At 52.1% G+C, this 25328-nt stretch overlaps 2 protein-coding genes across 4 annotated transcripts; both read left to right on the plus strand.

Annotated features, from left to right (window-relative positions):
* Positions 1-860: 860 nt before the first annotated feature.
* On the plus strand, positions 861-14438 carry LOC136155803 (mitochondrial adenyl nucleotide antiporter SLC25A23). Of its 3 annotated transcripts, none has more exons than XM_065917923.1 (11): positions 865-1222; positions 2271-2397; positions 2954-3041; positions 3330-3441; positions 4445-4603; positions 4695-4847; positions 5049-5156; positions 6453-6620; positions 11314-11464; positions 12509-12689; positions 13074-14438. In XM_065917923.1, the coding sequence occupies exons 1-11, from the start codon at positions 1067-1069 to the stop codon at positions 13195-13197; spliced, it is 1527 nt and encodes a 508-aa protein (XP_065773995.1). In that variant the 5' UTR covers positions 865-1066; the 3' UTR covers positions 13198-14438. The 3 variants fall into 3 exon arrangements, with proteins under 3 accessions (XP_065773997.1, XP_065773995.1, XP_065773996.1); XM_065917924.1 differs by having other exon boundaries at positions 866-1222; positions 13045-14438; XM_065917925.1 differs by lacking the exons at positions 11314-11464; positions 12509-12689; positions 13074-14438 and adding an exon at positions 7076-8020 and having other exon boundaries at positions 861-1222.
* A 1103-nt stretch (positions 14439-15541) lies between these two features.
* On the plus strand, positions 15542-25225 carry SLC25A41 (solute carrier family 25 member 41). The gene is made up of 9 exons (XM_065919120.1): positions 15542-15596; positions 15680-15748; positions 16837-17042; positions 17292-17447; positions 17976-18128; positions 18704-18811; positions 22581-22748; positions 22831-22978; positions 24046-25225. Exons 1-9 carry the CDS (start codon positions 15542-15544, stop codon positions 24216-24218), a joined length of 1236 nt encoding a protein of 411 aa, XP_065775192.1. The 3' UTR covers positions 24219-25225.
* Positions 25226-25328: the final 103 nt, after the last annotated feature.

Raw genomic sequence — 25328 nt, forward strand, 5'->3', positions numbered from 1 at the left:
TGCAGTGAATCAACGTCAGCTATTATTATTATTCTCTGTCAAAAGGCCCGGGCGCCCCTCCCCCTAATGGTGAATCGAGAAACTGCGCCCGAAACTAGTGGGAGGGACCTTCGGCAGGTGCACGGAGCGCGACCGACTGGGGCCCCGCCTCCAGTTACGCGGTCGTTATCCCCAGCCGCGCCTGGGACTCCTCCCCAGGCAGGTCGGGAGAAAGCAATTTTCTCGGTGTCCGGATCGGGTCGGGGCCCCTTTAAGACTTCCTGGAGAGCCAGGGGCCGCGGGGCAGCAGGCTGCCCTCGGTCAGTGGGGAGGCCCCGCCTAGGTGGGTGGGAGAGGCGGGACGGGCGGGCACAGCTCTTGCGGCTCTGGCCAATAGGAAACCGACTTTGCAGCAGCCCGACGCGTTGATCTTCCGTTTCCCAGGCTGAGTGGAACCGAGAAAGGAGGCGCACGGGCGGGATGACAGCACGGCTAGATATTGTGCTTCAGTGGCCGCGTAGGGAATGTGATTGGAGCGGGAGGGCTGTTGCAGGCCTAGATGGCGCAGAGTTGGTCCTTGAGAACGTCTAGGAAAAAAGAGAACTTTAGTTCCTGATGAAAATTAGTAAAGGCGGGAGGTCAAGTGGAACGGGATTACGTAACCCAATCCTTGAGATCTCCTTACCTCGCCTCCTTGGGCAGAGGGTAAACTGAGGCACGTGGAAAGGGAGCTACGAAACCAGACCTGAGATATTGCTCTCTCCAGCCACTCCATTTCCAGAATGAATGTGGTGCTCCCTAGGTTGTGCTAATACCGGGGCATCCCTGACCCACCCCACCCCCCAGCTCCGCCCTCAGCCCCCTCCCCCCCAAAGCGGGTCGGGGAAGGAGAAGCAAGTTCTGGCGCGGGCGGCGACGGCTAGCAGTCACCGCCTCCTACAAGTGCCGGAGCCCGGCAGGCAGCGCGGAGGCTGCGGTGGCTGTGGCCGCGGAGCTGGCCCTGCGGGGCCCCGGGGGGGAGGGGGAGCCGTCAAGCCCCCGCTGAGGCCGCCGCTGCCGGGCCTCCCCTCCCCCCCGGGCTGGCGCCATGCGGGGGGGCCCGGGCGATGCCGAGCGGCGTCAGCGCTGGGGTCGCCTCTTCGAAGAGCTGGACAGTAACAAGGATGGTCGCGTGGACATTCGCGAGTTGCGCCAGGGACTGGCCCGGCTGGGCGGGGGCGATCCGGACCGCGGCGCCCAACAGGTACCCCCGCTGGGATACCCCTCCTGGTGCGCGGCGCTGGGCCCTACTGGCGCCGGGTAATCTGAGCCCCTGAATGGAGCGCCGCGAGTCGCCCGTGACAGCCTGTGCCTAGCTTGAGCGTCCCTGTCTCTTTGCCCGTGCCCGCCCGTGTCCGGGCCTAACGGGATCGCTCAAGATAGGACCACCAAGGCCCCAGGCCTGCAGTCCAGGCTGCCAAACCTGTCCCCCTCCTCCCTCTGGGTGGAGGATGTCTGCCAGGGAATGGGGCCACGTGCGCTTTTCTGCCCACTGCCCTGGACACACCCTCCTCTGAACTCTTTGCACAACCCAGAGACATGGCCTGCACCCACCTACAGGAAACATGCCCTCCCCTCCCTCCTACCCGGCTCTGGGCACCCACTACTCTCCCAGGCAGCTGCCCCAGACTCTATGTTTACATTCCCTTCCCTGTCCTTTCTAGGACTTGGCTCAATGCCCCAAGTTGTCCCAGCCAAGGACCCAATCCTATCTGAGGCTGCCCTCAGCTGGGGATGATCCTATCCAAGCAGGAACTTGACCCCAATCCCTCTACACCTGAAGACCCACATGCCACTGGACTGTCTCCATAGAACCCTGAGACCTCCAGTCACCCTCCCACTTTACAGATGGGTAAACAGAGGCCCAGTGGATGCTCAGTGTGGTTGTGTCCTTGCTACCACATCTCTCAGTGCCATCTCCAGTGAGAGCTCTTGAAACTGCCACTCAGACAAGTCCTAGTAAGAGACAGCTGGAAGGACAGGTTGCAGAAACAAGAACCCAAATCCACCTACCTACTTCCCAGCTCTGTAACCTTGGGCAAGTTACTTGACCTTGATGAGCCTCATTTTGCTCACCAGGAAAGTTGGATAACTGCTGTCCACCTCACAGACCTACCATGGCCTTGGGCATCTTGTTGAGGGGAGAGCTGATGGCAGGGTGGTGGGCCCAGGTTCCTGGGACATAAGCTTGTCATGCCCCACATTGTGGGAGCAGCTTTTAGGAGCTCCCTCTGACCTTTCTCCCCTGCCAGGGCATCCCCCCTGAGGGTGACAGTGACCCAGATGGCGGCCTTGACCTGGAGGAGTTTATCCTCTACCTGCAGGAGCGGGAACAGCGCCTTTTACTTCTGTTCCACAGTCTGGACCAGAATCAGGATGGTAAGGCCAGGGGATGGGGCTGTGGGGGCCCTGGAGACCCCAGTGAGGTTAGAACTGGCAATGCCAGGAGGAAGCGGGGAGGGCCGCTTCTCCCTGATGACTCACAGGCTATTTCGGGAGCTCTCCTCACCCTCAGCTAGGTGGTTCAGGGCCCAGCTGGTCTATCCCACCTCCTTTTCCTAATGGGTGGGACCCTATTATTTATTAGTCATATTATTTGTGGTGCAAAGATTCCCCTCCCCACATTGCTTCTGGATTCCCTGTGAGACAGAGCCACCCCCATCGTATTTTCTGGATGTCCAATATGGCCTCAACTCCCTGTGGCATGGGAACCCCAATAATTACCCCTGGACTTAATCCTTCATTCATTCAGCAAATGCAAGTCCCTCCCAATATGAACCAATTCCACCTCTCTGATCCCAATGGGTCAAGGGACCCTCACCACAACCCTGCCACACACCTCACCTTGGGTTCCTGTGTGCCCTGGTCTTGTTAGACATCCCCAGTCCATTCTGGTCCTCTGACTCGGGGTCCCCCCCTTGGGCCCCCTCCCCAGGTCAGATTGATGTCTCTGAGATCCAGCAGAGTTTCCGAGCCCTGGGCATTTCCATCTCGCTGGAACAGGCAGAGAAAATCCTGCACAGGTGAGTGGCTGGGTCCACAATCCCAGGTAACTCAGATCCCTGAGACCCCCTCAGCCACCTCGAGCCTCTGAGCCCTGGACCCAATCCCAGGGAGGGAGTGGAGCTGAGATCTTGGGCCAGTTGCTTTTCCTCTCTGAGCCTCAGTGTGCCCCTCTGTAAAATGGGGGGCTTCACAGTGTCAAGGAGCTCAGTCTCCTCCCCAAACAAACCAGAATCTCCCACCTCCCTCAACTCACCTCCCAGCCCCAGGCACTGATTCTGTCCCACCTGTGCCCCTCTCCCCACCAGCATGGACCGTGATGGCACCATGACCATTGACTGGCAGGAGTGGCGTGACCACTTCCTGTTGCATTCGCTGGAGAACGTGGAAGATGTGCTGTATTTTTGGAAGCATTCCACGGTGAGGTGGGGGTGACGATCCCAGCCTGGTGGTCGGGACCTCTCTTTCCCAAGGCATAGGGGCAGGGGCTGGATCGGCACTCTAGTGGGAGGAGCCACTGGGAGCAGCCTGAGGGTGAGGTTCTGCTCTCCTCTTCCTCCATCTGGGGCTCTGGGAGCTGATGGGAGCTGATGGGAGCCCTTCAGGCTTACTGTGGGGCCTTGGGGAGTTAGGCAAGAGAGGGCTCACCAGATGGGGCATCTGGTCTCCCACCTTCTACCCACGCAGCTCTCCTTCTGCTGGTTTCTAGTTCTGCCCAATAAAGAATTCTGCTGCTGAAAAGACAAGTTAGGAAGCCACTGTTTTTGGAGGGTCTGATGGGATCCATTAGAAATTGAGGGAAGAAGTGCACTGGATTGTCATTTCTGGGATGGGAATCCCTAACTGATGCTTCTGATAGGATCTGATGGCATCTGGAGGGAATCCATCCTTGGGATCTGCTGAGAATCTCTTGAGAGATCCAGATTCCCACCCTGGGAGACCTATGAGGGGCTTGGTTAAGAAGTCCACAAGTGGAGATACTAGAGGGCGCTAGAGGGCGGATGATCTCTGTGGGGGAGACCTGTGAGATCAGGGGGAGACCCCAGGAGAGAGTCTCTGGGCTCCTGATATGGGAAGCCCCTGAAAGGATCTTGTGTGGCCCTGGAGGAATCTTCTGGAATCCTTATGTGAGAGACCCTATGGATGGAATCCTGCAGAGGGATTTCATTGGCCCTGGAGGGATCTTTATGGAGCAGAGGCTTGAATAGGAGGCTTTGATGGGATTTGGTGGAGGTCCCCAGGAAGGATGTTACCTCTCATGGAGACTGCAGGGCTAGATCTGGTAGGGATCTGAGAGAGATCTCTTGGACTGGTGGACTCTCTGGGTATCCTAGAATTCATGGGGGAGATGCCCCAGTTTAGAGCAGGGTCACATCTTCCCAGCCCCAGTGGGTCATGACACCCCCAACCTCTGCATCCCCAGGTCCTGGATATTGGCGAGTGCCTGACTGTCCCGGATGAGTTCTCGGAGCAGGAGAAGCTGACTGGCATGTGGTGGAAGCAGCTGGTGGCGGGCGCGGTGGCAGGTGCCGTGTCCCGGACAGGCACAGCCCCTCTGGACCGCCTCAAGGTCTTCATGCAGGTGAGAGACCCTGGAGAGACCCACCCCCTCCTTTCCCCAGGCCTGGACCCCTGGAAGGGACCCCGAAGCCACCTTGTCTCCCCCCACCCAGGTCCACGCCTCCAAGACCAACCGGCTGAACATCCTGGGGGGCCTCTGGAGCATGATCCAAGAGGGGGGCGTGCGCTCCCTGTGGCGTGGCAACGGGATTAATGTGCTCAAGATTGCACCTGAGTCAGCGATCAAGTTCATGGCCTATGAGCAGGTGAGGGCAGGTGTGGGGAGGATGGACTGTAGACATGGCGTCTGCAGGATTGGCCCGGGGGTGCGGGAATGTCTGCAGGTCCCCGGGAGTAGGCATCTGCTCCCCTACGGGACGCCCCCAGCAGAAGGACAGCAGAGGGGAAGTTCAAACCCACAGAAGGCCAAGCCCTGAGGTCCCGCCACCTCTGTGTCTCCCTCTCAGATCAAGCGGGCCATCCGGGGGCAACAGGAGACACTGCACGTGCAGGAGCGCTTTGTGGCTGGCTCCCTGGCTGGTGCCACAGCCCAAACCATCATCTACCCCATGGAGGTAAGGAGGAGCCCTGGCAGAGACCTCGTTGTACTGTGGGAGGTCTGCAATCACCGTTTCACTCCAAGGTGTGAAGTGGGATGATCCACTTCACATTGATCCACTAAGCATTGGGTGATCACTTTGTCTCTTCCTGATTCAGACTCATTACAGCAATGCTGTTTCTTGTGTAGCTGGTCTGGGTATCACAGTTTGACATGTGATTTCTGGGGACAGTACTGGTTTGTCGTATCTGACTCTCAGCTCAGTCGTATCTGACTCTGCGACCCCATGGACTGAAGCACACCAGGCTTCCCTGTCCTTCACTATCTCCAGTTTGCTCAAACTCATGTCCATTGAGTCAATGATGCCATCCAACCATCTCATCCTCTGCACGAGAAGGGCCCCCTTCTCCTCCTGCCCTCAGTCATTCCCAGCATCAGGGTCTTTTCCAGTGAGTCGATGCTTCACATCAGGTGGCCAAAGTGCTGGAGCTTCAGCATCAGTCCTTCCAGTGGATAATCAGGGTTGATTTCCTTCAGCATTGGCTGGTTTGATCAGTGTTGGTTTAACTGTTTAGATGACAGTTGTGGGGGCCAGCCACTGATGGATATGCCTCTTTTAAGGATCCTGGTTTCCAGGATGCTTGTCCCCAAGGGAATCATTTCCAAGTGAAACTGTTTTTGGAGAAATCATTTCAAGTTTCAGGTTGTACCAGGCATCAGTTAGGATTAGAGTGATAGAAAACTTAAATCATGTAAATGAAGTCCAGAGGTGAGCAGTTCAGGGGTGGTATAAGTGGCTTCAGAGTGTTGGAGAACAAGAATCTATCTTGTTCTACCACCTCAGCATGCAGCACCCTCCTTATGGACCAAAATGGCTACTTGTGCTCCAGTTACAGCATCCACATTCCAGCCAAGAAGGAAAAACAAAGGAAGGAACACCTCCCTGACTTTAAGGATGCTTTCTGAAAGCCTTACATACTTCTTCACCTTCATCGGCTAGGACTCAGTCACATGGCCACACACCTAGGGAAGCTGAAAAATGTAGTCTATATTTCTAGAGACTGTGTGCTTGCTGAAAATAACAGATTCTATTGCTAAGGGATATTGGGAGACAGTTAGCAGTGGGTGCCACAAGCAACCCTGATAGATGTAACAATTTGTCAGTATAGAGTTTGGAGGCAGAAGATAGATTCTAGAGCAAGTGGTTCTTTTTAATTCAATTATTCTCAGGGTGTCTCCACCCAGCTGTCTTCATTCCTGGATGTTGTGATTCCAAAGGCAGCTTTTCCAGGGATAACCGGGTTCTCCCCAGGTGCTGAAGACGCGGCTGACCCTTCGCCGGACGGGCCAGTACAAGGGGCTGCTGGACTGTGCGTGGCAGATCCTGGAGAGAGAAGGTCCCCGTGCCTTCTACCGTGGCTACCTGCCCAACGTTCTGGGCATCATCCCCTACGCGGGCATCGACCTGGCCGTCTATGAGGTCTGTGGCACTCCCTTCTCTGGGTGGGGTCTGCTCTCCCTGGGGGTCTGAATCAGTTGACCTCCATAGCTATAGGTGGAGAAGCAAAGCACCATGGGCCATGGGATCCTGGGGAACCTTTTCAGGCATTGGACCCCCATCCCCTGCCATTCTTCCACTTCCTACCACAAGAACCTTCCATCTGTAGTTTGGTCTTCCCAGGTCTCAGGACATGTGAAAGTTGGGGACCACTCCAGTTCAGAGAATCAAGGGAGCAGGCAAAGCTGAGCTTCAAAGATGCCCATCTCCTCCCAAAACATGGGTCAAACATGCCTCTACTGCCAAGCCAATGTTTTCTTTAAGGTCTGCCCATTTCGGTGTCCATCGTCACTATAAAATCCACACCCCATGGTCAGCATCTTGGGACCTTTAGCAGGAGAGGAAGGAGCTGGGAGTTTTTGCTGTTTCTCTTCCAGGGGCCTCATCCATTGCTTTTCCCATCTCCTGGAAGGATCACCAGGGTCTCCTGGCACAGAAGTCCCCAGGCATCCCTGCCCCGATGTTTGTATCCAGCCCAGCTTCCTGGGTGGGCAACCTGTCCAGTTGCCAACTCAAAAGGGTCCTGGGCTTGGTTGAATGCTTTGCTGTTGCCATCTTGAATTTGTTTTTCTTTTCATTTGTTTATTTAATTTTGGCTGCCCTGGGTCCTCATTGCTGCATTCATGCCTTCTCTAGTTGTGGCATGCGAGGGCTGCTCTCTAGTTGCGGTGCACAGGTTTCTCATTGCAGTGGCTTCTCTTGTTGCAGAGCACAGGCTCTAGGGTGCGTGGGCTTCAGGGGTTATGGCCCTTGGGCTCTAGATCTCAGGCTCAGTAGTTGTGGCTCACGGGCTTAGTTGCCCTGTGACATGTGGGATCTTCCCAGACCAGGGATCAAACTCATGTCCTTTGCGCTGGCAGGTGGGTTCTTAACCTCTGGACCACCAGGAAAATCCCGTCTTAAAATTTTCAGTAATTTTTGAACAGGGAACCTCCCTTATTTTTATTTCGCACTGGGTCCCACAAATGACACAGCTGGTCCTGATCTGAGATGCCCCATACATGCCAACCCTACCTACCCTACCAGCACCCAGCATCTACATAGCCAAATGAGATAAAGCTTCATTCATTCATTCATTTGTTGGTTTAGCAACTGTTTCCTAAGCATCCATAAGTGCCTGGCACTGCGCTGGCTGCTGCATTCAAGGTTGTTGTTCAGTTGCCAAATTGTGTCTGACTCTGTGTGACCCCATGGACTGCAGCACACCAGGCTTTCCTGTCCTTCACTATCTCCCTGAGTTTGCTCAAACTCACATCCATTGAGTCAGTGATACCATCCAACTATCTCATCCTCTGTCACCCCCTTCTCCTCTTGCCCTCCATCTTTCCCAGCATCAGGGTCTTTTCCAGTGAATCAGCTGTTTGCTCACATGGCCGAAGTATTGGAGCTTCAGCGTCAGTCCTTCCAACGCATGCATTCAAAGAGTACAACATAATTCTTGTCCTCCTGGGATACCCCTCCAGTGAACAAAGAAGGCAGTAAACCAGCAAATAAATAGTTTCAGATCCTGAAAAGTTCTCAGAAGACAACAAAGAGAATGTATAATCGAAAGTAACTGTGGGCAGGAGGAGGCATGGCTGGGAATGCCTCTGAGAGGTGATGCTGGAGTGATGTGTTGAATATATATCAAAAGAGAGTGTGAACAAAGCAGAGGGCATAGCCAATGCCAAGGACCAAACACAGGAATGAATTTGGTCTCTTGAAGGAGTGAAAGTCTCTTTTTTTTTTCTATTACAGCTTACTGCAAGATATAGAATATAGTTCCTTGTACTATACAGTAGAACCTTGTTGTTTATTTTATATACTGTAGTTTGTATCTATGGGACTTCCCTGTAGCTCAGATGATAAAGAATCTTCCTGCAATGCAGGAGACCTGCGTTCGATCCCTGGATCAGGAAGATCCCTTGGAGAAGGAAATGGCAACCTGCTCCAGTATTCTTGCCTGGAGAAATCCACAGAGGAGCCTGGTGGGCTACAGTCCATGGGGTTGCAAAAAGTCAGACACAACTGAGCTACTGACACACACAAACAGTTTGTATCTGCTAATCCCAAACTCCAAATTTATCCCTCCCCTCTCACTTTTCCCTTTTGGTAACCATAAGTTTTTTTTTCTGGGTCTGGAGTCTGTTTCTGTTTCATAGATAAGTTCATTTGTATAGTATTTTAGATTCCACATACAAGTGATATCACATGGTATTTGTCTTTCTCTGTCTGACTTACTTCACTTAGCATGATCATCTCTAGGTCCATCCATGTTGCTGCAAATGGCATTATTTCATCCTTTTTTATGGATGACTAGTAGTTCATTGTATATAAGTACCACATCTTATATGGTACTTATTTAAGTATTTATATGGTCAGTGGACATTTATTTCCCTGTCTCAACTATTGTGAATAGTGGTGGATGTATCTTTTCAAATTATAGTTTTGTCCAAATATATGCCCAGGAGTGGGGTTGCTGGATCAAATGGCAGCTCTATTTTTAGTTTTTTAAGGAACCTCCATACTGTTTTCCACAGTAGTTATACCAACTTATATTCCCTCCAAAAGTGTAGGAAGGTTTCCTTTTCTCCACACCCTCTCCAGCATTTATTATTTGTAGACTCTTAAATGATGGCCACTCTGACCAGTGTGAGGTGATACATCACTGTAGTTTTGATTTACATTTCTCCAATAATTAGCAACATTGAGCATCTTTTCACATTCCCGTGGGCCATCTAAATGTCTTCTTTGGAGAAATGTCTTTTTAGGTCTTCGGCCCATTTTTTGATTAGATTGATTGGTTGTTTTGCTGTTGAAGAGTGGAAGTCCTGAGTGGCTGGACAGAGTTGACGTCAGCAAGGACTCAAAGATCACGAGTTTGGGTTTCTCCCAAAGGTGATAGGAAGCCATTAAGACTCCTGAGCAGATATAAGACACAGCCTTATATCATTCATTCTTCACCCCAAAAGGGATTTCAGAGGTCTAAGTAGTTTGAGAGGCCCTGTGCCTTCTTGACATTTCAAGATCTTAATTAGTCTCTTAAAGACTCTGAGAAGTCCTGCAGAAACATTATTTACTCTTTTTTAAGCACATAAGTTGGCCATACTTACCCAGGTGTTAAAACCTCTTTTTAACAGAACTGTTCTTAAAAACTCATGAAACATCTAATTGGCTAATGCAACTCTAGCCCCAAAGTCAGTATAGTAAATACTTCTCATTTGCCCCTTCCATGCCCAGACCAGACATCACCAATCCAGTATCACACTTCAGTCTGTCTTAGCACAGTTCTGGGAAGCCATTAGCAATGGATTAAGATTGACTCAGGAAATGCAACCTATGAGCCTTTCCAGTCCCAAGGTCAGAAAAAAGATCCTGGACTTACAGAGGCCTCACAGAAGGCCTCAGAAGGGATTGGCCAAGAGCATAGCTCTGGACTTGGGGTTGACTCTGAATGTTGATTGTCACCTTTATCTTGTGGCTTTGGGCAAGTAACTTCCCTTGAGCCTCGGTTTCTCATCAGTGAAATGGGGATAGTAATTGTTATTTAGTCATATCAGTCATATCTGACTCTTTACAACTCTACGGACTGTAGCCTGCCAGGTTCTTCTGTCCATGGAATTTTCCAGGCAAGAATACTGGAGTGGATTGCCATTTCCTTTTCCAGGGGATCTTCCCGACCCAGGGATTGAACCCATGTTTCCTGATTGGCAGGGGGATTCTTTACTGAGCCACCAGAGAAACCCATAAAATAGGTCTAATTGGGCTAAAATCAAGGTGTCAGCAAGGCTTCTTTCCTTTAGGAGGCTCTAGGAGAGAATCCGTTTTCTTACATTTTCCAGTTTCTGGCGGCCCACGTTCATTGGCTCGTGGCCCCTTCTCCATCTTCAAGGTCAGCAACACGGCCTCTTCCGCCACCTCAAGTCTCTCGTGTCTGTTTCTGTCATCACATCTCCTTCTCTGACTTTTAGAAGACTTGTGATGACATCGGGCCCACTTGAAAGCTCTAGGATAATCTCCCACCTCCAGATTTTTAACTTAATCCTGTTTGCAAAGTCCCTTTTGCCACGGAAAGTATCCTATTCACAGATTCCAGGGATGAGGGCAGGAACAATAGGGGGCCATTATTCCACATACCAGAGAGGGTCTGTGAGTGTGCACAGTTGCATCTGACTTTTTGCAACCCCATGGACTGTAGCCCACCAGGCTCCTCCGTCCATGGGATTTTCCAGGCAAGAGTACTGGAATGGGTAGCCATTTCCTTCTCCAGGGAATCTTCCCCACCCAGGGATCAAACTCAGGTCTCCCATATCGCAGGCAGATCTTTTACCATCTGAGTCATCAGGGAAGCCCAGAAAGAGTCTAGGTGAGGTTTTTTTTTTTGGTTTTTGGCCCCACGGTGCAGCAGGCATGTGGGGTCTTAGTTCCCCCACTGGGAACTGGCTGGAATCCAGGCCCCCTACATTAGAAGTGCACAGTCTTAACCACCGGACCACCAGGGAAGTCCCCTTTAGGTGAGGTCTAAAAAAGAGCCTGCATGGCTAAGACCAACTGTCAGAGGATACAGAAGCCAGCCAGCAGGGTCCTGGTGTCCCCTAGCTCCCTCCCACCCTCCTTCCTTCTCCGCCCCTCCCAGACCCTGAAGAACCAGTGGCTCCAGCAGTATAGCCACGACTCAGCTGACCCGGGCATCCTCGTCCTCCTGGCCTGTGGCACCATCTCCAGCACGTGCGGCCAGATAGCCAGCTACCCGCTGGCCCTGGTCCGGACCCGCATGCAGGCCCAAGGTGAGGCCTGGGTGGGACGAGGAGACAGGGAAGGTCTCACGACTCGGGCCCATCTCCCCATCCCCCAGCTCCTCCTCCTGAGAAAGCAGAGTCCCAGGCCGGGATCCTCCTGGAATTTGGATTGGCCTTGACTCAAGTCCTGACTTTTCTCTGGTCAGGACCGCAAAAGGGCCGCAGTTTACACTTTTGTGACACTGGAATGGGAGCCCCTTATCCTAAGCGGGAGAACAGACACAGTCAGTACTGGATGAGCATCCCAGTGATCTCAGTTGGGAGGCAAGCTTTCTGGGCGGGTTCTTTGAGTTCTAATTTGCAAGGCTGGGTTATAGCAAGGCCAGGGAGCAACAGGGCCGGGCTACAGGCTACAGTTGTTCTATTGTGTTTCTCTGGATTGTTTTTTGAGGTTTTTTTCCTTTTTTTCTCCCCTCTACTATCCCTCAATCTTTTTTTTTTTTTTTTTTTTTTTTTTGAGAATTTCTACAAGGATTTTAGCATTTGTGTTGGGGTTTTTGCCAGGGGTTATCCACACATAACACATATGTAGTCTCCCAACCCTCAAAGGGCTTCCAGGCTGGAGGGGAAGGTGCTTAATAAATCATCCCAAAATTAAGTATGGATTTAGGGTTGAATGAAGGGGTGGGGAAAAAGCCAGACTCAGACTTGGGGCACCAAGAAGGGCTCCCCTGAAGAGCTGGTTTGGGATGGAGGATGGAAGGATGAGTCAGAGTTTAGCTGAGAGAAGAGCGAAGGGATGGAGCTCCAAGAAGAGGACATTTCTCTGTCCTCTCCGACTTCCCCTTCCACACATACCTGCTCTGTTTCTTATCATCCCCAAATGTGGGCCCTCCAGATTGGGGTGAAAAGTTGAGCAGCCAAGTCCAAGGCCAGTAGAAGCCCCAACTTGGAGTGGTAGTTGGGACTTCCAACTGTTAGTCCCTCTTGCTGCAATGACCGCCTGGCCCAGCCCTGGTGGGGGTGGTGGGGAAAGAGGGGGAAGTGAGAGGGGGACCTCTGGCCTTACCTGACCTCCCCACCCCTCCCCAGCCTCCATTGAGGGAGCCCCCCAGCTCTCCATGCTGGGTCTCCTCCGTCACATCCTATCCCAGGAGGGCGTGCGGGGCCTCTACCGGGGCATTGCCCCCAACTTCATGAAGGTTATCCCTGCTGTGAGCATCTCCTATGTGGTCTACGAGAACATGAAGCAGGCCCTGGGGGTCACGTCCAGGTGAGGGACCCAGAACCCACCTCCCCTCCCCCAGATCCCTCACCTCAGTCATGATGTCCCCCTACACCTGGGCCACTGGAGACCGAAGAGACAGCCAGTGGATCCCAGGTCCTCCCCCCACCCTACCATTCAAACCACAGGATCCCCATACTTCAGCCACTGGATCCCATGTTTTCCTGTCCCCTCACCCCCGTACTGAGTGCTGGACCTCCATGTCTTAACCACTGGACCCCCCACAAGCCAGTTAATGGATCCTGACACCCCAACCACAGCAGCACCCACCCAGTATCTAACCGCCCCCCACCAGCTGCCTCAGGCACCGGATCCAGTGTCCTCAGGCAGTGCTGGATCCTAGATCCCTAGCCCTAAACTGGCGGATCCTAGATCTTCTGCTTCAAGTCCTGGGTCTCCAAGCTCAACCACTGGACTCTGGATCTCAAGAAACCTCAGCCACAGTATCCTGACAATGCGAGACCTAGATCCTGGGACCCCATCCGCTGGAGCCTGAATCCCCTCCCTCCAACCGCTGGATTCCTGAATCCCTTTACCTCAACACAGGGTCCCAGATCCTGCTGCTTCAACTCCCCGATCCCCACATTTCAAGCATCATTCCCTCAACACCCCCAACCACGGACCCCAGATTCCCAAGCCCTGACCTGCCAGATCCTCACTCCTCAAACCACAACCTCGTGAGCCCGATGGCAGAGGAGCGGTTCCAGGCGACTACAGCTGTAGGACCCCAGGTCCCTGCACCACAGGCCTTGGATGTTAAGACTTCACCCATCAGAGGCAGACCCTGCCACCTCTAGGCCCTGGATGCCAACCCTTAACCCCTGATCTCCGACCTGAACCTTCCCAGGCACTGGACCTCGAAAGCTCAGAGCCCCCAGCTAGCTCCTACTAGGCCAGTTAGCACCCTGGATCCCACACGCCCCTGTTCCAGACACACACCAGAGACCTTCCCCCATGGCACAAACCCTACAGTCCTTGGAGCCTGCAGGAAGCCCAGGTCCCAGCCTCCCAGCTTGAAAACCCACAGGATGTGCCCACTGTCCTGACACACCTGATGCTGGCAGGGGGAGGAGACATCCCTCCCAGGCCCTACACAGACGCCGGACCCCCAGCTCCCCAGCACGGACATGCCCCTAGGCCTGGGCAGGGTTGGGGTGGGGGAATGGCATGCTCAAGTGCTCCTCCAGCACTCTGCTGGTCTCACACCCTCTTCCCACCTATAGGCTGATCACAATCCCCAGAGCCTGGCTCCCTTCTCTTAGGGCTGGCAAGCAGGCAATCTGAAGCTGGGAACACATTAAGGGGACCCCACACACACCCCAGCACTGCCAGCCCCTCCCCAGGCTTCAGAGTTGGAAACCAGGAGCAGCAAACCGAGGATGCAAAACAAAGCCCCACCCCCCCTAAGCCCCCAAATTCACTCCAGGTCTATTTTTCTACCAGAGAGGAGTTGACAACCCATCCCCCCACTTGCCCCAAAACCCCACCCTGTACCTTCTGCACTTTATATTTGGATACTGAGCTTAGTATCATTGGGGAACCCCCTCTCCATTCCTTCCAAGTCCTTGGGGAACCCCATTCAAGGACTGTGAAAGAGGAACTGGGATGTTTGGGGGCGGGAGGACGCCCTCCCCCAATGCCTCCACCTCCCCCACCCACACTGCGCCCACCTCCCTGCCTGTGCCCTGCCAGTGCCTGTTATTTCAAAGGAAAAGAACAAAGGAATACATTTTCTAAGCTCTCTCATTGTGGTTTTTACTGAAAGGGGGTGGGTGGATGTGGGAGCACCTCTAACTACTCACAGGGAAGACATATGGGTTGTCATCCGTCATTCACGGAGACCAGGAGATGACTCCATGAGCCTCAGTTTCCACATCTGTAAAGTGGGTGCAGGGGCAAGTCCACATTCCAGAGCCCTCCTAATTTGTCCTGTATGTTTTTCTAATTACACAAGTGTGTTCTTTTCCTTGGGCTACTGTAAAAAGGTATCAAAAACAAGAGGCTTAAAACCACAAGAAAATTAAATATTTTTCTATTGTGGTAAAATACACGTTACATAAAATGTACTCTTTCAACCAATTTTTAAGTGCACAGTTCTATGACATTAAGTACATCATATTGTCATGCAACCATCCCCACCATCCATCTCCAGGACTTTCTCATTTTCCCAAACTGAAACTCTGTCCTCATTAAACACTCATTCCTCATTCCCTTCCCCAGTCCCTGGGCCCACCATCTACTTCCTGTCTCCGGATTTGACTCCTCTGGGACCTCCTAGAACTGGAATCATGCAATTATGTACCCTTTTCTGTCTGGTTTATTTCACTGGGCATCATGTCCTCAAGGGTCATCCATGTTGCAGCAGGTGTTAGAATCTCCTTCCTTCTTAAGGCTGAGTAATATTCTATTTTAGGGCTTCCCAGGTGGCTCAGTGGTAAAGAATCCACCTGCCAATGCAGGAGATGCAGGTTCGATCCCTGGGTCGGGAAGATCCCCTGAAGAAGGAAATGGCAACCCACTCCAGTATTCTTGCCTGGAAAATCCACGGACAGATGAGCCTGGCGGGCTACAGTCCATAGGGTCGCAAAAGTGTGGGCCACGACTTAGCGACTAAACAATGATAACAACAAGGGTGGTCGAGGAGAAGGTAATGTTTGAATAAAGAGTTTTAAATGGTGAGGGAGGGGTGCCTAGGGAAACAGCATCCCAGGCAGAGGGCACAGCAGGTGCAAAGGTCCCCGGGCAGCATCATGCCTGGTGTGTTGGAGGAACAGCGAGGAGGCCTGTTTGCAGCGGAGTGAGCTAGTGGGAGAGAGGGAGGAGGGGCGGGCTGGGAGCGGATGGGGCAAGAAGAGCAGGACTTTGTGGGCTGCGAGGAGGACTCTGGGCGGGTAGGTGGAAGCCCTGGAGGGCTGTGCGGGGAGGAGGGGTGGGCCCTGACTCAGGTACTCATGTGCGCCCTCTGGTGGTCGCTGCAGGGAAGACAGACTTTAAACCGTTAGGCCTGGAGCTGGGGGACAGGGGTGCAGGCCACTGCACTGGTGCAGGTAAGTGACAATGGGCTGGACCAAGGTGGTAGCCATGTACATGATAAGAAGCAGCCAGATTCTCGATATACTTTGAAGGTTAAGCCCACAGGATGTAGTGACAGACTGCGCAAGAGAGAAAAGGAGGAATCGAGGATGACATCGGGGGTTTTGATCAGACAACTTGGACAATGGAGATGCTCCCAACAAAGGGTCTCACTGGATCCTATTGACAATGCTGTGTGGTAGAGCCAATCATGACTTCCAATCTCCAGATGGGGAAACTGAAGCTCAGAGAAGTAAAGCAGGGACCCCAAGGTCACACAGCGAGAAGAGTCTGAGATGGAATCCAAACTTGGGAACCTCTGACTCCAAACCTATGCCCGTGTCGCTTCAGGGACTGACGGTGCGTCTCTCTCTCTCAGAACTCTGAAGACTTCCCCTTCTCCCCCATTTCCATCTCCTGTTGACATGACAATGAAAGGCAATGTGTCCGTTTCCTGTGGCTGCTGTTACAAGGACCATGAACTTAGTGGATTAAAACAACACATTGTTGTGGAGGTCAGAAGCCTGACATGGAGCTCACTGGGCTAAAATTAGGCTGTCTGCAAGGCTGGCCCCTTCTGGAAGCTCCAGGGGAGAATCTGCTAACTGGGGTGGCCTTCTTCCTCCATCCTCAAAGTCAGCAACAGCCTGTGGAGTCTTTCTCACCTCCAATCCCTCTAACACTGACTCTTCTGTCTCCCTTTTCCCTGTTGAAGAACTTGTGAGATTACATTGAGCCCCTGTGGTGAATCCAGAGTCATCTTTCCATCTCCCCATCAGCTGATTAATAATCTGAATTCTATCTGCAAATTTAATCCACTCCCTCTCCCTTAAATTGCCACATAACGTAACACGTTCGTGGGTTTAGAGCAATTGTGATCTGGACCTCTGGTGGGGATGGGGAGGAGACACTCACTCTGTCTGCCATATGCAATGAGGTCACAAGGGCCACTGTGACCTTATCATCCCCTGGGACCCAAATTTACAAAGCACCCCTCCCACACAGTTGCTGGGTGGGCCAACTTCTGGCCAGAGTTTTGAGCCTGAGTGTCCTGACCCTCCAGCTATGATGGGAGCCCAACCGGAGCAAGCTCAGAAGCCCAGCTTGCGAGTCCAGAACCTGTTTAAGAGGGTCAAGGCTTTCTTCACCAAAACCGGTCCCCCAGCCCCACCCCCAGCCCCCTCCCGGAACCTGGGCTGTACCCATGTATACGGGTACGTGTTTGGGCACCTGGGGGAAAGAGAACCGGAGCATCTCCCATCGCAGCAGGTGAGCTTGGGAACCACAGGCCCTGAAGAACCTGCAGCTGGAACTGCAGAGGGAGAAGGTCGCCCTGCCCGCCCTCTCTGTATGGCCCACTCCCCTCCAAGCTGGCCTGGGTAGAATGCCACCTGGAAGCTGTGGGGACCAGGGCAAGCCTTGGGCTGGAGCCGAGGGGGAGGGCAGGTCCTAGAGATGTGTCAGGAGAAGGACCTCCAGCCTGGAGGAGTGTGGGCGGGAGCTGGGTCTGTCCTGCAGGTGCTGGACACAGGGGAGCAGCTGATGGTCCCCGTGGACGTCCTGGAAGTGGGTAATGAGGGCGCCTTGTGGAAGTTCCTCCTCTCGGGAGCCATGGCTGGGGCAGTGTCCCGCACGGGCACCGCCCCTCTGGACCGTGCCAAGGTGTACATGCAGGTGTGTGGGGACCATGGCGCTGGGCCCATTGGGGTGGGGATGGATGGGGGTGGAGCTGATGGAGTTCAGGGAGGGGGTATGTAAATCGAAAGAGAGACAAGGGTGGAGTTGGGAGTGGAGCTGGAGTTAGAAGGGGGCAGGACTTCCCTGGCAGTCCGACAGTGGTTAGCACTCCGTGCTCCCACTGCAGGAGGCACGGGTTTGATCCCTGGTCAGGGCCTCCCAGGTGGCGCCGCTAGTGGTAAAGAACCCACCTGCCAATGCAGGAGACATAAGAGATGCGGGTTCAATCCCTGGGTTGGGAAGATCCCCTGGGGAAGGAAATGGCAACCCGCTTCAGTATTCTTGCCTGGAGAATCCCATGGACAGCTGGCGGGCTATAATCCATAGGGTTGCAAAGAGTTGGACACGACTGAAGTGACTTAGCAGGGAACGAAGGTCCCACATGCCCCCCCAAAAAAGATGGGGGCTGAATGGAGATGACGTGAGGGGCTCCTCGGAGGGCTGACAGGGGCTCCATATTTCCAGGTCTACTCCTCCAAGAAGAATTTCATGAATCTGCTGGGAGGTCTCCGAAGCCTGATCCAGGAAGGGGGCGCCCGTTCACTCTGGAGGGGCAATGGTATCAACGTGCTCAAGATTGCTCCGGAGTACGCCATCAAGTTCTCAGTCTTCGAACAGGTGGGTGGGGAGGGGATGGTCTGCTTTCCCCAGCCCCACCCTCAGGCTGTCACCTCTCCGAGTACCCACAACCCCCTAAAGCCCAGATGTTTATCCAAAACATACTTTTACAAAAAGAATTTTAATGTATTTCTTTTTGGCTGTGCTGGGTCTTCGTTGCTGTGCATGGGCTTTCTCTAGTAGTCGCGAGTGGAGGCTCCTCTTTGCTTTCTTCAGTTGTGGTGTGCAGACTGCTCATTTCAGTGGCTTCTCTTATCGCAGAGTAAGGGCTCTAGGGGTCTTGTTGCAGAGTGACCCCATCTAGAGCACGGGCTTCAGGAGTTGCGGCTCCCGGGCTCTCAAGCACAGGCTCAGTAGTTTTGGCGCCTGTGCTTAGTTGCCCCGAGGCATGTGGAATCTTGCCGCATCAGGGATCAAACCCCCATCTCCTGCATTGGCAGGCAGATTCTCTACCACTGAGCCACCAGAGAAGCTCCCAAAACATACTTTCATCCTCCAGGTCCCACACCTCTTCCCCTGGGTGAGTTTCAGGAAGGAAAGGAGGCTAGTTCTCACATTCCTCTCTCCCATCCCAGTGTAAAAACTACTTCTGCGGAGTGCACGAGTCCCCACCCTTTCAGGAACGTCTCCTTGCCGGCTCTCTGGCTGTGGCCACTTCCCAGACGCTCATCAACCCCATGGAGGTAAGAGTATCTGCCCCATAGAAGATGAAACAAGATGATTGGGTGGCAGCTGCTATGGCTTCCTCCTTCCCTGCCCCCTCCTCCTCCTCTTTATGTAAGACACATATCAAAGTTGTATTCCAGATGGCTTACCCAGTCATCTCAACACTATTTACTGAATGGGTCCTCTCCTCTCCATCATCAATGACCCAAGATGCTACCACTGTAATTTACTAAATTCCTTTATGCCCACATGCTCAGTTGCTTCAGTTGTGTCTGACTCCTTGCAACCCCAAGGACTGTAGCCTGCCAGGCTCCTCTGTCCGTGGGGATTCTCCAGGCAGGAATACTTGGCGGGGGTAGGTCCCCCTCCAAGGAATCTTCCCGACCCAGGGATTGAACCTGCAGCTCCTGCAATGCAGGTGGATTCTTTGCTGCTGAGCCACTGGGGAAGCCCCAAATTCCTATATTCCTTGGTATATTTGTTTTGGTGGGGTTCGTTTGTTCTGTTTTGTTGGCATATCACCTGACACATGGGATCTTTAGTTCCCCCACCAGAGATGGAACCTGTGCCCCCTGCAGTAGAAGCCAGACCACTGGACCACCAGGGAAGTTCCTGGGTTTATTTCCGAACTTTTTCTTCTTGGGTTCAATCCCTGGGTCGCGAAGATCCCCTGGAGAAGGGAATAGCAACCCACTCCAGTATTCTTACCTGGAGAATCCCCGTGGACAGAGAAGCCTGGTGGGCTACAGCCCATGGGGTTGCAGAGTTGGACATGACTGAGTGACTAACACTTTCACTGTTTCTTTTCTTGACACTCGGGTTCTCTTCATGCACTTCTAATTTTTTTTTTTTAATTTTAAATAATCTTCTAATTTTTTTAAATGAGCAGGCTTTATTTTGTAGCACAGTTTTAGGTTTACAGGAAAATTAGGTAAAAAGGACAAGAGCATTCCCATATATATCTTGGCTTACATACGAAGTTTCCGCTATCAATAACAACTTGAATTTGGGTGGTACATTGGTTACAATTGATGAGCTAATATTGATACATTATTATTAACTAAAGGCAATGGTTGACATCAGGGTTCACCCTTGGTGCTGTGACTTGCTATGGGTTTTGACAAACGTATGACACGTAGCCACCATACTAGCATCATGCAGAAAAATTCCACTGCCCTAAAAAGTCATTGTACTACACTTATTCACCTCTCCCTCCTTCCTCCAGTCCCTAACAACCACTGATCATGTTACTGTCTATATATTTTTGCCCCCTTTTTTTCTTTTGGCAGCACCCTGTGGCATATGTTCAACAAGGTGTTGAATGCTCGCCCCCTACACTGGATTAGGGTCTTAACCATTGGACACCCAGGGAAGTCCCAGCCCAGTGTTTCACTTTTGAGGCTTGATATTATGCCTTATTTTTCTCTATCCCTTCTCTTATTAGTTTTCCAGGCTAATCTCCATTGATTTTTTTTTTCCTTTTAAAACGTTAGAAGTAATCTGCCGTGTTCAGAAAACAAAATCACACATTGGTATTTGTTTTTTACTCATTTACTCTAAACTCAAATGAGTTTAGAGATTATTGCCATCTGGTGGCTCAGATAGTGGCTCCTGCTTGCAATGCAGAAGATCCAAGTTTGATCCCTGGGTTGGGGAGATCCCCTGGAGGAAGGAATGGCAACCCACACCAGTATTCTTGCTTGGAGAATTTCATGGAAGAGGAGCCTGACAGACTACAGTCCATGGGGCTGCAGAGTCAGACATGACTGAGCAACTAAAATTTTCATTTTCACTTTCTATACAATATTGGGTCTACATATCCAAGAACACATCCATTTGGTCAAGTCTCCTTTTTTGTCCTCTAAACAGTCTTTTAAAGCTTTCTTCACATAATTCTTGCCCTTGTCTGGTTGAGTTTCTTCGTGTTTTTGTTTTTTGAAAATTAGTTGATTTATAATGTTGTGTTAATTTCTCCTGCATGGCAAGGTGACTCAGTCATCCGTATGCAATTTTTAATAAATACATTAAAGAAAAAAATATATCTTTTCCATTAGGGCTAATTAAAGGATATGGAATAAAGTTCCCTGTGCTATACAGTAGAATCTTCTTTACCATTCTATATATAATAGTTTGCATCTGTGTTTTTCATTGTTACATAACAAATTACCACACTCAAGAGCTTTTAAAATGATACAGATTTATTATCTCATTGTTTCCGTGGGTCATGTCTGGGCACTGGCTAGTCGGGTCCTCAGTTCAGGATTTGATCAGGGGGAAATCAAGGTGTCAGTCGGTTGGGCTACCAATGAACCCATCTGAGGCTTGGGCGTCCTCTGCCAAGCTTCCTGATTATTACCAGGTCTCATTTTCTTATGGTTGTAGGACTGACAGTCCTCAACTCCCAGAGGCTACCCACTGTTCCCTGCCCTGTGGTCCTCTCCATAGCAGTTTGTTTGAGACCAACCCTGGGGAGCTGCCTTACAGTCTAACGGTTAGGATTCCACACTTTTTTCACTGCCATGGGCCTGAGTTCAGTCTCTGGTTGGGGAACTAACATCTTGCGAGCCGAGAAGCATGGCCAAGATATAAAACGCCAATCCAGAACTGTTTCTGAACCTTCAATCTCTTCTTCTGACTCTTTTAAAGGGCTCACCTGATTGAGTCAGGCCCACCCACGATGATTTCTCTTGATTAACTTAAGTCAACTGGTGACACAGGAAGCTCACCTCTGTGATGGAAATGGGTGGGATGGGGGCAGGTGGGAGGGAGATCCAAGAGGAAGGGAATATATGTACATGTAAAGCTGATTCACTTCACTGTCCAGCAGGAACTAAGGCAACATTGTAAAGCAATTAAATGCCAATTAAAAAACATCTAAAAAATAAAGTTAACTGGTTAGGGGCTTTATTATATCTGCAAAATCCCTCTGCCTTTGTGCTTTGTGTACCCTGATCCAAGAGAGTCACAGTCCATCACGCTCACAGGTATAGACCATTTTCAAGGGCAAAGGGAGGCCATTAAACAAAGCATGTGTATAAGGGGGACCGGAACCATGGGGACCACCTAATTTTGCCTGCCACACACGGTGTGCTGTCTTTTCCACAACTGTTGAGTTGCCAAAATTTTGATGTTGGGGCATTTCATAAAAACTTCAGTTTCTGGCTTCCTTGGGAAAACTGGCAGATCTGCCTACCTGGGGTCCAGGTAGGGCAAGTTTGGCTGGGTTAGGGCCGCTGCAGACCCCACTCAGCTCACATCACTTCTCTCATCTTTTTTTTTTTTTAGTTTTATTAATTTTCTTGGCTGTATCTCATATTACGCAGGATCTTAGTTCCCCGTGAGTGCATGTTAAGTCTCTTCAGTTGTGTCTGACTCTATGTGACCCCATGGATTGTAGTCCACCAGGCTCCTCTGTCCATGGGATTCTCCAGGCAAGAATACTGAAGCACGTTGCCATTTCCTTCTCCAGGGGATCTTCCTGACCCAGGGATTGAACCTGCATCTCTTATGTCTCCTGTGTTGGCAGCCGGGTTCTTTACCACTAGTGCCACCTGGCAAGCCCCCTTAAGTTCCCCAACCAGGAATCAAACCTGTGCCCCCTGCAGTGGAAGCATGGAGTCTTAACCACTGAACTGCCGATGAAATCCCTCCCTCACCCTTTGAGAGCACTTACAGGCCGAGGCAGCTGGGTTTGAAACCCAGCTGTGTGCATTCTTGAGCGGTTGCCTCCTGTGCTGGGGGGTCATTGAGGCTCAAATAAGCCGCCTTACTCCTCACCCTCCCCAGGTGCTGAAGACGCGGCTGACCCTGCGCCGGACTGGCCAGTACAAGGGGCTGCTGGACTGTGCCAGGCAGATCCTGGAGCAGGAGGGCACTCGCGCCCTTTACCGCGGGTACCTCCCCAACATGCTTGGCATCATCCCGTATGCCTGCACCGACCTGGCCGTCTATGAGGTGTGGGTCCCTCAGAGGGGGTGGCAGGGGCGTGTGAACCCAGGCCCGTGGAGAGCTTCCTCCTGGCCTTCTTCTCTCCTAGATGCTCAAGTGTCTTTGGCTGAAGTCAGGCAAGGACATGAAGGACCCTAGTGGCCTGGTCAGTCTATCGTCTGTGACACTGTCCACCACCTGTGGACAGATGGCCAGTTACCCGCTGACTTTGGTGCGCACCAGGATGCAAGCCCAAGGTCAGCCTGGCCCTTTCGGCAACCTTGAGTACCACCACCCCTTGCCTCTGCTCTCTGAACTTTCTCATCACCCCTCCAACACACACACAAACTGACTCCCAGACTCTCCATATCTGATCCTGGCCATCTTTGCTAACCCCTGTACCCACCCAAACTTACACTCACCCCCAAACCTGATCCCAGTCCCTTCAAGTAACCCTACATATCACTAAAATGAATACCCAGCTCCCAAAGGACTCCCACAAACCTCCTTGAATGTGACTCAGGCCCCCATACTGACCTCAAGACATATAGTCCCCAAATGACCCCCCAACTTGTCCAAATCAGACTCAGGCCTCATCTGGCTCCAAAAGGCAAATGGTTCCTAAATTTTTGAAAACTGACATAGACATTCCCAAACTCATAACCACCTCCCCCAGTATCCTGGGAACTCCCCAAATGTGCTTCCCACACATGGGCTCTCAAACTCCTAAACAAATCCTCAAATACCCAAACAGGTTCTTAGCTTACCACCTTGATCTTGAAAATGTTCCCAAACTACCCCTGAGCACACTGCAAAGCTCTAACAGATCTTTGTTGCTGTTCAGTCGCTAAGTTGTGTCTGACTCTTTGTGACCCCATGGACTGCAGCCTGCCAGGCTTCCCTGTCCTTCACCATCTCCTGGAGTTTGCTCAAACTCACGTCTATTGAGTCGGTGATGCCAATCCAACCATTTCAGCCTCTGTTGCCTCCTTCTCCTCCCGCCCTCAATCTTTCCCAGCATCAGGGTCTTTTCCAATGAGTTGGTCAAAGTACTGGAGCTTCAGTTTAGCATCAGTCCTTCCAATGAATAATGAAGTTGCAATGTTTTCTAAGATGTTTCCTAAAACAAATCCTGAAAATTCCTCACTCTCTGTAAACTGACCAATTTCCTCTGAAAGGCTTCCAAGCTTCTTTTCCGCTAACACCCTAGACCCTCTGCTCCTGGCTTCAGTCCCCACCTCCCAACATTCCAGCGCCCCACTCCCTACCCCTTGATGCCAAGTCATCTCTGGCCCAGGCCCTGAGCTTGCCTCTGTCCCCACAGACACTGTGGAGGGTTCGAACCCCACCATGTGTGGAGTCTTCCGGAGGATCCTGGCCCAGCAGGGCTGGCCAGGACTATACCGAGGCATGACCCCCACATTACTGAAGGTGTTGCCTGCAGGCGGCATCAGCTACGTGGTGTATGAAGCCATGAAGAAGACCCTGGGAGTATAAGCAGTGAACTAGGCAACATACCCTGGGCAGAAATGGAGGGGAAGATCCAGTGTCCCCTGGCCCTAAAGGGCCTTCCAGGCTCCGGACCGAGGGCAGATTTGTCAGGAGAAGCAGGCTGGTTGACTGGGTCAGAAAATTCCTGGGCCTTCTCTCCTGGGTGCAGCCTGGGACTAGTCTGGACTCCAGTTTGGCTTGCTGCGACTTGTCCTGATTCCATGGCAAAAGGGTGAATTTGGAGACAATGAGGAATAAACAGATGGTTTCTGCTGGCCGTGTCTGGAGTATCTGGGTTCAGGAGGGCATCTGGGCATCTGGATACCTGGGTCCTGTGGGGGGTGGGGGGAGGGCGGGAGTAGCTTGGGCCTCTTAGTCTTGAACGGGAATTGGAAGCCTGGAAGTTGCCTGGGTCCAGAAAATAAACTGAGGGCCTAGATAAGAACTTGGAGCTCGGATCCACTTGATCTTAGCCAAAAGGCCGAGAAGCGATTGGAGTTCGGATCCAAGGACCTTATGTGAAGCTGATGTAGGGTGTCGAATTAAGAGTCTAGGATCCCTCGGTCCTGGGAGGAAATCTAGACCCTTGAGTTGGTAGGAGAGCCGGTTCCATGCGTTCTGGAAGAGAAGTAAAGACTCTAGATCCCCGGATGGAAAGAGGAGAGGATATGAGAGGATCCCTGAGTTTCCTCTAGCTTTGGGGCCACCCCACCCCCGGAAGCACCCGTCTCCAAGGCCTCAAGCAGGCCACGTGCCTGGCTTACCCGGCCGGCCTCCGGGGACTCTAACCCAGACATCAGGCCTGAATTCCTGCAGCCGGTGGCCAATGCCCACGTCGGCTGCCATTCAATCCGGTTACGGCTAATCCCCTCCCGGCGTCTGGTGGCTGGCTCCGCCCCAATGCAGCGGCACTTCCTCTAGCTCCCACCAAAACGGGGCACCTCCATTTCCTTCATTGTCATTTGCCTAGGGTGAGGTCAGTCACCTTACACCCGCCCCCGCCACTCAGCCATTGGCTTAGACGACGGGACTAGAAAAGGATTCTGGTTAACGCTAAAGTAACCCAGTCCAAACGCAAGCGCATCACACCGACCTCGCCAGAGATTGGTTTAAATT

Source organism: Muntiacus reevesi, chromosome 1, assembly GCF_963930625.1.
Source record: "Muntiacus reevesi chromosome 1, mMunRee1.1, whole genome shotgun sequence".
Classification (NCBI taxonomy): domain Eukaryota; kingdom Metazoa; phylum Chordata; class Mammalia; order Artiodactyla; family Cervidae; genus Muntiacus; species Muntiacus reevesi.

Bases quoted from the DNA above. Each gene is read 5' to 3' on its own strand.
- SLC25A41 (XM_065919120.1), top strand. From the start codon at position 15,542: ATGGGGCAAGAAGAGCAGGACTTTGTGGGCTGCGAGGAGGACTCTGGG. The intron at 17,448-17,975 runs GTGTGTGGGGAC...CCATATTTCCAG, and splicing joins GTGCCAAGGTGTACATGCAG to GTCTACTCCTCCAAGAAGAA. The intron at 18,812-22,580 runs GTAAGAGTATCT...CACCCTCCCCAG, and splicing joins CGCTCATCAACCCCATGGAG to GTGCTGAAGACGCGGCTGAC.
- LOC136155803 (XM_065917923.1), top strand. From the start codon at position 1,067: ATGCGGGGGGGCCCGGGCGATGCCGAGCGGCGTCAGCGCTGGGGTCGC. The intron at 2,398-2,953 runs GTAAGGCCAGGG...CCCCCTCCCCAG, and splicing joins TCTGGACCAGAATCAGGATG to GTCAGATTGATGTCTCTGAG. The intron at 3,042-3,329 runs GTGAGTGGCTGG...TCTCCCCACCAG, and splicing joins GCAGAGAAAATCCTGCACAG to CATGGACCGTGATGGCACCA.